This window comes from Mus pahari, chromosome 6 (assembly GCF_900095145.1).
Source record: "Mus pahari chromosome 6, PAHARI_EIJ_v1.1, whole genome shotgun sequence".
NCBI lineage: Eukaryota > Metazoa > Chordata > Mammalia > Rodentia > Muridae > Mus > Mus pahari.
Genome location: NC_034595.1, coordinates 83,394,904 through 83,405,512, shown reverse-complemented (window position 1 = coordinate 83,405,512; position 10,609 = coordinate 83,394,904). Strand labels below are relative to the sequence as shown.

Here is a 10,609-nt window from a genome sequence, read left to right as displayed (position 1 = left end):
TCCTGGAAGATTAAGGGTGCCTCAATGTCCCTTATGTACAGAGTTCAATAAGTTCTTGTTGAATTTAAAATCCCTATCTATCTCATGTATATGCGTGCCTAAATGTATGTGCACCATGTTTGTCCTGTAGCATGGATGCCAGATGAGGGTGTCAGGTCCCTTGGAACTAGAGTTGCAGGTGGTTGTGAGTCACGTGATATGGGTGTTAGGGCTGAACCCAGGTCCTCTGAATAACAGCCAGTGCTCTTTTTTTTTTTTTTTTTTTTGGTTTTTTCCAGACAGGATTTCTCTGTGTATCTCTGGCTGTCCCAGTGCCAGTGCTCCTAACTGCTTCGCCATCTTCCCAGCCCCTAGTTATTTATTTATATTTTGTGTTATGAGTGTTTTTGCAAGCGTGTATGGATGTCCACTACACGGATGCAGTGACTGAGGTAGTCAGAAGAGGTAATGGATCCCCTGGAAAGGAAATTATAAATGGTTGTTAGCCACCATGTGGGAGTTGGGGACCTCTAAGAGAGCAGAGGCGGTTCTTAACGACTCAGCCATCTCTCTAGCCCTTATTAATTAACCTACCTAAGCTTCTCAGATTTGGACTGTGCCCGGTCCCATGTATTTAAAGTTCTGGTATGCACAGTAAGTTGAACAAGTTTGCTGTTGTTTTGTATTAAACTTATGGCCCTGTACAGACAAGGCTATAGCATCGAGCTGTTTCTCCAGACCCTTAAAAGCACACAAAATATTGTTCCTGCTGAGGTCTATAAATACACGACGCTGTGGTTAGCGTTTCCTATTTACAACATACCCCTTCTTTTTCTTTAATTTAATTTTGTTGATGTTTGTTTGTTTGTTTTTGTTTTTTTGTTTTTTTTTCGAGACAGGGTTTCTCTGTGTAGCCCTGGCTGTCCTGGAACTCATTTTGTAGACCAGGCTAGCCTAGAACTCAGAAATCCACCTGCCTCTGCCTCCCGAGTGCTGGGATTAAAGGCGTGCGCCACCACGCCCGGCTTTAATTTATTTTTTAACTTATTCACTTTACATCTCTTTCACTGCCAGCCCCTCCACCTCTGCCTCCCTTCTTTTTCAATGCGACTCTCCCTCCTTGCTCCCCCCAGTGGCTGAGTTCAAAATTTAAATATAGTATCCAATCGGTTTTAAGAGATCTGATCAAAACATCCAGGTCGTCGAAGTTGAAAAAAAACAAAAAACAAAAAACAAAAAAAATTTTTTTAAACGTATCCTAGAGCTGTCCTATGACGTAAAGGCCTACAGTAACCTTCCACCGTACCACTCTAAACTAGGACCCCAATGCAACAGCAGCCCCGCACCTTGCGCGTGCGCTCTTGCACGCCGGAGCCAGAAGGCGAGCGCTTTCCTTGCCCTCTCGGCACCCTTACTTTTCGGGGCGGTAGCGGAGAAGTTTCCTGTCCCTCGGCTTCCTACCGGAAGTGCTGAAGGGACTGTTTGGCGGTTTCTCTGGCTCTGCGCTGGCCGCATTTCAGTGTGCGGATTGCGGGTGTGCACGCGTGGATTTAATTCCAGCGTTACAGGGATCGGTAGCGCGGACGGAGACGTGTTGCTAGTGTAAGTGCACACGTGTCCCGGCTGCCCGCGTGGGAGGAACGGCGCAGTCACTTTAACTTCACGTTTCCCGCCTGGCGCGGTTGCAAAGGCGTTTTCATGAAGGCAGAACCAGTTCTAGTCAGATCGCTCGCGTGCCCTGGGGCCTTTCCTTGAGTCTGCACGGCCTCTGCCTTGAGTGGAGGGTGGGCAAGGTCCTTAGGTCTCCCTCGGATCTTTCTTGGGTTTTCTTTGAGACTGTCTCACTGTGATGCCCTAGCTGGCCGGGATTTGCTGTATAGACCAGTCTAGCCCGAAGCTGCAGCCGCCCTCCTAACTGTGTCCCCGAGTGTTGAGATTACAGATGTTCCCCCAACACGGCCGGCTTTTATTTCTTTACGTTTGGAAACGAGGCCTCTCGGTGTAGCCCAAGGTGACATCACCACTTTTTAATATGAATGTCGGTTTCATTCGAGCCAGGTAGTGGGTCGGGGAGACAAGGGCTGTAGGGTTAAATACCCTTGGTCTTATTTTAAACGAGACAGTAGGATTTGGAACAAGAGGTTACATAGCTGCCTCAAAATAGAAAACCGTTTATAAGGTTCAGAACTTGAGACTAGATGGCTATTCCGTATCTCCGGGGCTAGAACCCTCTTATTCCTGAGTCACCCGTTCTTGGAACCGGCTGTGTAAGCAGATGTGCAAACTTAGGAATGGACGAGCTTTGGTTTCAAGGCTACTGCTGCAGCAAACAGTGAATGGACAAGTGTGACTTTTCCAGGTGTATCCTGTGCGTCCCCGGTTGGAAGATCTGTTTGCAGTTCTGTCCTCTTGTACCTAATTAGAGGCATCATGGAGGCGCCGCCAGTCACCATGATGCCCGTCACGGGGGGCACCATTAACATGATGGAGTACCTCCTGCAGGGTGAGTAAGCCAAGTTTTCGGTTGTTGTTTTTTTTTTTCTGGTTAGAGCAAGTTGAGATGACTTACAGGCAACTGTAGGGTTCCTGTCAACCGGTAAGTAACTGTTTAAAACAGGGTGGGTGGGAAGATGACTCCATGGCCAGAAACTCACTCTGGCTGGCTGCAAGGGCCTGGGATTACAGATATTTGCCACTCCTGTCTGTTTTGTTTATTTTTCTTTTTCTTTCTTTGCTTCTTCCTTTTTTCTTTCTTTCTTTCTTTTCTTCTATTTCTGTTTTTCCAGACAGGGTTTTCTCCGTGTAGTTCTCGCTGTCGTAGAACTTGCTCTATAGACCATCAGCTCTGTCTCCCAGGTGCTGGGATTAAAGGCGCAAGCCACCACCATATGGCTTTCATTTATTTTCTTACATCTTGAAAAATTAAGACTCTGACCCAAGGAGATAGCCCAGCCGTTAAAAGCACTGGCTGCTCTTACAGAGGTCCTTGGTTTAGTTCCCAGCACCCACATGGCGGCTCACAACTGTGTGTAACTCCAGTTGCAGAGGATTTGATGCCCTAGTCTGGTCTCTGTGGATTCAGGCATACAGGTAGTTCACAGATGAACTTGCAGGCAAAACACTCTTTCTTACACATAAAATGTTTTAAAAAACAATAAAATTAAAAAAAAAAAAAAAAGATTCATACCGAGTCTCCCTCTCAGCTCTCCACTCTGTTTCCTATGTTGACTGCTTAGATGGTCCACATGGTGAGGTCCCTGATGTTGTAGCTGGCTTGTTTCTCAGCATTATGTCCTTGATAAAGTCATGTCCTTTGACAGAATTTACATTGTTTTTGTTGTTTGGAAACAGTATCAAGGAGCTCAGGCTGACTTACTGTTTTTTCAAGTATGATTAAAATATTTCTTTTAGGTTTTTAAATCTTATTTTATCTGTGTGAGCGTTTTGCCTGCATGTGTGGAAGTCAGAGGTCAGACAAGCGTGTCCAGTTCCCTGAAAAGGAGTCACGGACGATTATGAGCCACCATGTGGGTGCTGGTGGACACTGAGCCCAGGTCCACCCCTGTGAGCTGCTGAGCCTCCTCTCAAACCCCCAGGCTGACCTCTAACTGGCTGGGTGGCCAGGGACAGTGTTAACCTCTGGCCGTTGGTCCTGAACTTGCATGTGCTGTGCGTGCTGATTGGGCTGTGTCTGTTGTTGAGTTAGCATTGCTATTTCATAGTTCATTCATTTCGGTCTGTGTCTCAGCTTTTTGTTGCTCCCTGGCCTCCATTTTAAATATATATATATGAGCATGTCACAGTGTCCTCACCTCTCCTAGTACAGTCGGGCTGGGCATCTGGTCTACTTCTCCTTTTTGGTTACAAAGAAAACAGCTGGTATAGGTCAGAAGACATGTGGTGGTTCTATCTTTTTTATTTATTTTTTAGCTTCAGTTTTTTTTTTTAAGATTTTGGTTTTTTTTTTTTTAAAGGTTTATTTATTTATTATATGTAAGTACACTGTAGCTGTCTTCAGACACTCCAGAAGAGAGCATCAGATCTTGTTACAGATGGTTATGAGCCATCATGTGGTTGCTGGGATTTGAACTCCGGACCTTTGGAAGAGCAGTCGGGTGCTCTTACCCACTGAGTCATCTCACTAGCCCCAGATTTTGGTTTTTTGAGACAGGGTTTCTCTGTGTAGCTCTGGCTGTCCTGGAACTCACTCTGTAGACCAGGCTGGCCTCAAACTCGGAAATCCGCCTGCCTCTGCCTCCCAAGTGCTGGGATTAAAGGCATGTGCCACCATTGCCCGGCTTTTTTTAAGATTTTAAAATACCATTTTAGTTCTCTGTGCATATGTTTCAGGGGATGGTACATGCATTCGAGGCTGGAGGTGTTGGTATCCTTGGGAATTGGGAGTTACAGGGTTAACAAGTTACAAGCTGGGAGCCACTTGATGTAGATGGGATTGAACTTTGGCCTCTGCAAGAGCAGTACAAACTCCTTACCTCTGAGTGGTTTTCCTAGCCCCAGTCTTGCAGCAACTCTACTGCCTCAGACTCCTGAGTGCCTACATCCCTGGCTCAGTTAAATAACTGTTTAATCTTATTTAATCTTTGTTGTTGTTTAATCTTATTTTATAGTGCTAGGAATTGAACCCTGAGCCTTCTGTGCTAGCCCTCAGCCACTAAGCTCCATCCCTCAGCCTTGGTCCTCTTGGTGCCTTGATCAAACCCAAGACCTTGCATCCAGAACACATGGTCTCCCACAGATCTACACCCAGCCACAATGATGTATTTCTAGCCAATGCAATTCTTCCATTTGTGGAACAAATTCAGATTTTTTCCTTTTCATATAATTATACTTCAGAACAAGAAGCCAGGCGTGGTGATACACCCCTTTAATCCCATTAAGGCAGGCAGGTGCTGGAGCAATAGCTGAGGGCCACAGCCTGAGCCACTGACAGAAAAATGGGGGCCGGCTTTTGAAAACTCCCATTGACACACCTCCTCCAATAAGGACATTCCTCCTAATCCTTCCCTAAACAATAGAAGTAGAGACAGGAGCCTGTGGGGGCTACTCCTGCAAACCACTACCCTGCATTTGCTGCTAAGCCTGACATCCTGAGTTCAATCTGTGGGACCCACAGGAATCAGTTCTAGCAGGTTATCCTCCAACCAGCATTTATGTGCCATTGTATTCTCCTGCTTGCGGAGACATGAATGACTTAAGTATAAAGTGTTTTCAATAACACATAAATAGAATCCCATGGATTGTTGTTATGAATCATTGCATAGAGCTGTTTATTTGGTGTGTGTATCATTCGCTAGTTTCATGACTAAGTGAAATGAAAGCCAGGACTCTCTGTGCTTTTGCCTCTTCAGGAAGTGTTTTAGACCACAGTTTGGAAAGTCTCATCCATCGCCTCCGCGGCTTGTGTGACAACATGGAGCCCGAGACCTTCCTTGATCACGAGATGGTCTTCCTGCTTAAGGGCCAGCAGGCCAGCCCATTCGTCCTACGGGCCCGGCGCTCCATGGACAGGGCAGGGGCACCCTGGCATCTGCGATACCTGGGACAGCCCGAGATGGGAGACAAGAACCGCCACGCCCTGGTGCGCAACTGTGTGGACATCGCCACGTCTGAGAACCTCACGGACTTCCTGATGGAGATGGGCTTCCGCATGGACCATGAGTTTGTCGCCAAAGGACATCTGTTTCGGAAGGGCATCATGAAGATTGTGGTGTACAAGATTTTCCGAATCCTGGTCCCAGGGAGCACAGACAGCACCGAGGCCCTGTCGCTCTCCTATCTTGTGGAATTAAGTGTTGTCGCCCCAGCTGGGCAGGACATGGTCTCTGATGACATGAGGAACTTTGCAGAGCAGCTCAAACCTCTGGTTCACCTGGAAAAAATAGACCCCAAAAGGCTGATGTGATGAAGAAAGTTTGTCCACCTTTGAGGCCTGTCCCCACCTGGGAGGAGAGAGACTTCGCAAGTACCCCAGATACTGCTGCCAGCCGGGCCCACTGCCTTCCAGAAGATGATGGCGAGAATTGGTTCCTTTGAATGGTTTCCTTCACTTGGTAATGTCTCTTTTTTCTTGCAACAGGGTTTTACCATGGAATTCACTACATAAACTAGCTAGCCTGGAACTCCCTGTACTTGCCGCCTAAGTGCCTGTAAGGTCCTTATTAAACCTGACCGTCCATCTTCTTGATGGGCTTTTCCAGTGAAAGACCAGGATAATATGGAGATTTGTTCAGGTCCTCCCTCCACTCCAAAAGAGGGGACCAGAGGAAAAGGTCAAAAAATAACTCATACATAATATTTCTTTTTCTTTTTAATTTTTCTTTCTTTCTTTTTTTTTTTTTAGAGAAGCATTTTTTATTCCTTTATTTATTTGTTTTCTTCATATGTTTTAAATTGTGTTGTTTTGCCATTGATATACAAGGTTTATGATGGTGGTGTGACCTGGCATTGTGTGTTAATAAAGACTGAAAGACTCAGTTGTGATTCTGATTCTTACTCAGCTTAACTCCCCTCCTATTCTACTTCTTTATTGCTATATTACTGTCTTACTATTGTTGTTATTGTATATGGTGTGGGGGGCCTCTCCAGGACCCACATGGGAGAAAGAACCGACTCCTGCCTGTTGCTGTCCTCTTTCTCCACAGGACTGGTTGAGTCCTGCACCCACACCTGTGCACACCCACGCACAAATGTAATCAAAAACATTCAAATAGCTGGTGATGGAGAGGTGGCTGCTCCTGCAGAGAGGCCCCGGGCTTAATTCCTACACCTATTGCGTGCTAACAGCCTTCGTTCGGTAGGAGCTCCAGTTCTAGGTGATCTGATGCTTTCTTGAAGTACACAGGCACCAGGTGCACACTTAGTACACAGGCACCAGGCACACGCTTAGTACACAGGCACCAGGCGCACACTTAGTACACAGCCATGATCAGGCAAGAAAAGGGCCATGTGGAGGTACATGCCATTAACATTAGTCCTAGCACTCAGGAAGCAGAGGCAGGCAGACCTGTGGTCTATAGAGCAAGTTCCAAGACAGCCATGGCTACACAGAGAAACTTTCTCAGAGGAGAAAACCAAAAAGCTCAGTCTTACATTTGAAAAGTCAGGTATTTTTTTCTCCTTTTTCATTTTTTTTTTTCCTTCCAGGGAAACTTTCAGTCCGCTTTCTTTTTTATAGGAGTCTTACCAAGATCCTACCAACAACCCTAGTGATATTTACTGTTGGCTCGTCTACCTTATGTTTTAGATTACAGTTATTTCTTTTTTTCCTTTTTTTTGGTTTTTTGAGACAGGGTTTGTCTGTGTAGCCTTGGCTGTCCTGGAACTCACTCTGTAGAGCAGGCTGGTCTTGAACTCAGAAATCTGCCTGGCTCTGCCTCCCAAGTGCTGGGATTAAAGGTGTGCACCAGCCTGCCCAGCAGCAGGCAGTTGCAAGGTTTTGGAACTTAAAAAATTTTTTTTTTCTCAGCCAGGCATGGTGGTCCAGCACTCAGGAGGCAGAGAAAGACAGATCACTAAGTTTGGGGCCAGCCTGGCCTACAGAGCAAGTTTCAGGACTTTTTGTGTACCAGGCTGGCCTTGAATTCACATAGCTCTGGCCTGCCTCTGCCTCCTGAGTGCTAGGGTTAAATGCCTGTGCCCATCGTGCCATAACTCACTTTGGATCTTAGTTTGTCATCCAAAGTATTCTCTGAGGGGTGGATTGTAGCCCAGTGTAGACTGCTTGGATAGCATGCACAAGATCCATAACTAATCCCACTCAAACACAAACACTTACACAGACTAGCAAGCAAGCGTAGTTTGTCCTCATTTGTCCCAGCTACCAGAGAAACTGAAGTCTGAGGAACACTTGTGTCCAGGAACTTAAAAGATCAAGTTTGGACAATATAGCAAGACCCAGGTCGGGGTGGGGTGGGGTGGGGGAGTTGCGTATACCTTTAATACCAGCATCAAGAGACAGAAGTAGACAGATTTCTGTGAGTTCGAGGTCAGCCTCCTCTACAGAGTTCCAGGTGAGAAACTGCCTGCCTGAAAAAGTTTTTTTTAAGAACCCCAAAACCTGTGTGTGTGTGTGTGTGTGTGTGTGTGTGTGTGTGTGTGTGTGTATCTGTATCTGTATATCCCAAGCTCTGTGTGTATATGTATGTGTGTGTATCTGTATCTGTATATCCCAAGCTCTGTGTGTATATGTATGTGTGTGTGTGTGTGTGTGTGCGTGTGTGTGTGTGCATATATATATATATAATCATTGCACATGTGTTTTATATATATATATTTCCAAGGAAACAAAAAGATGGGAGGGGGAAGCAGAGGCAGAAGAGAAGGAAAGGAAAGATGGCTCAGCCAGTAAACAGATACCAGCTGCTAAGCCTGAGGAGTTGATTTGATACTTGGGACCCCCTTGGTGCAAAGAGAGCACTGATTCCCAAAGATTGTCTTCTGACCTCCACGCATGCCCTAGCGTGCAGACACGCACGGGATGAACACTAAATGTAAGAGACAGAGACCCCTAACTGGATGGATGGTGCATTTCCAGCTCCAGCTCCACGGAGGCTGAAGCAGGATTGCAAATTTGAGGCCAGTCTGAAACACATGAGAAGTATTCCTCGGCCAAGTATGGTGGCACATGGCTTTAGTCCAAGCACTTGGGAGACAGAGGCAGGCAGATTTCTGAGTTCGAGGCCAGCCTGGTCTCTAGAGCAAGTCAAAGGACAGCCAGGGCTACACAGAGAAACCCTGTCTCTATAAACAATAACAAGAAGGAGGAGGAGGAGAAAGAGAAAGGAGGGGGTGGGAAGAGAAAGGAAGAAGGAAGAAGAGGAGAAGAAGAAAGAGGAAGGAGGAGAGAAAGAGGAAGGAGAAGGGGAGGAGGAAGAGGAGGAGGAAGAGGGAGGAGGGGGAGAAAGAAAGAATAGGAGGAGGAGGAAGAGAAGGAGAAAAAGTGTTCCTTCACAGTCTTTGCTTCCATTTATTCCTCCAAGTTCCTACACTAAGGGACTATAACCTGGGGGGTCGTGAGATGAAACAAGCCCATTATTCCCCAGACTGTTTTGGGCAATGGTATTTACCACAGCAACAAAGCCAACTAGAACATGCTGCCACAGTGTGTTAGTGCAGTCATTCAGACACTTCTCCTTAGTGTGTGGCCTCCCTTCCGTTTCTAATCTCTGTGTTTATTCTGTGCTAGACAAAGTCTTCCTTTCCAGCCCAGACCAGCCTTGAACTTGAGGCAGTCCTTCGCCTTGACCTCCAGAGGGCTGGGATTACAGGCATGAACTATCCCCAGTCCTAAATTATACTTTTATTCTCTATCACATATAACCACAAAATTAAATTTATTTTTGTTTGTTTCTGTTTTTATTCTGAGGCATTGTCTCATGAAGTGCAGCCTGGCTTCATCCTTTTGAGTTAGTGAGGCTGACAAAACTCACAAAACTCACAAAAATCCACTTGCTCCTCCCACCTCTGGAGTGCTGAGATTAAAGACATGCACCACCATGTCCAGCCTCATCTTCTTAAAGTACATTGTGTGTTGTGTGTTTTTTTTTGTGTGTGTTTTGTGTGTGTGTGTGTGTGTGTGTATGTGCATGTGAGAATCAGTGCACAAAAATGCAGTTGCAAGCACATCCTCACATGCATGCCTTGGCTTGAATGCGGAGATAAAATGACAGCCTGTGGGAGTGTATTCTTCCCTGCAGCTGTATGGGTCCAGACTGATGGTACGTTTACCCACTGAGCCAAACTCACGGCCATCCTGCATTTTCTTATATTAACTTTATGATTTTTAACTTTCACATTTCAGCCTTTAAGCCATTTGAAGTCTGTCTTCTACATAGTTTCAAGTAGAGAGAGCCACCTTTCTTCTCCCAGCGGTGAGTTAGTTTCTGTCACCACCTGGGACAAACCCCTGCGGGGCTCTGTGGTGTGCCACCCTTAACACACATTAACTTCCCACATCCAGACTGTCTTAAGCTCCCCTGTCTACTCCACTGGCCTTTTCTTTGTTACCTGCCAGCAGCTGGCAGAGCCATGTTTTTATTGGCTTTGTGATAGATCCAGTTCTACCAGTAGGACAGGAATCCCTTCTTTGCTTTTCCCCTCAAAATAGACTTAGTTTTCCTAGGCCACAGTGCCACACATCTATAATCCCAGCACTTGGGAGGGGCAAGCAGCATATAGATCAGAATGCAAGGCCAGGAATTTAAATAGAAATTTTTTTTCCTTTTTGAATAATAACTGTTCATGGACCCAGCTATGGGAATCCCCATTTTCCACTAATAAGATGTGAGGATTCTACGGGAGGGGCTGTGTTTCATTTTTGGCTGTACCTCATGCACATGCCAGAATGGCCTAAGGTAGGCCCCTGGACAGTTATTAAGCAAATGAATGAAATATTTTTTGTATGTGTGTGGGTTTTTTTTTTTCTAAAATTTATTTATTTATTATATGTAAGTACACTGTAACTGTCTTCAGACACACCAGAAGAGGGCATCAAATCTCATTACAGATGGTTGTGAGCCACCTGGGATTTGAACTCAGACCCTTTGGAAGAGCAGTCAGTGCTCTTAACCGCTGAGCCATCTCTCCAGCCCATGTCTGTGTTTTTTTTTAA

At 45.8% G+C, this 10,609-nt stretch overlaps 1 protein-coding gene across 1 annotated transcript; it reads left to right on the top strand.

Annotated features, from left to right (window-relative positions):
- The first annotated feature begins 1,433 nt into the window (after nt 1-1,433).
- Med18 (mediator complex subunit 18) lies at nt 1,434-6,464 on the top strand. The gene is made up of 3 exons (XM_021200993.2): nt 1,434-1,581; nt 2,339-2,482; nt 5,349-6,464. The coding sequence occupies exons 2-3, from the start codon at nt 2,410-2,412 to the stop codon at nt 5,900-5,902; spliced, it is 627 nt and encodes a 208-aa protein (XP_021056652.1). The 5' UTR covers nt 1,434-1,581; nt 2,339-2,409; the 3' UTR covers nt 5,903-6,464.
- Nucleotides 6,465-10,609: the final 4,145 nt, after the last annotated feature.

What these genes read in the sequence shown, in the direction of transcription:
- Med18 (XM_021200993.2), top strand. Translation starts at nt 2,410, where the DNA reads ATGGAGGCGCCGCCAGTCACCATGATGCCCGTCACGGGGGGCACCATT. An exon ending in GATGGAGTACCTCCTGCAGG is followed by an intron (nt 2,483 to 5,348) that starts GTGAGTAAGCCA and finishes TTGCCTCTTCAG; the next exon opens with GAAGTGTTTTAGACCACAGT.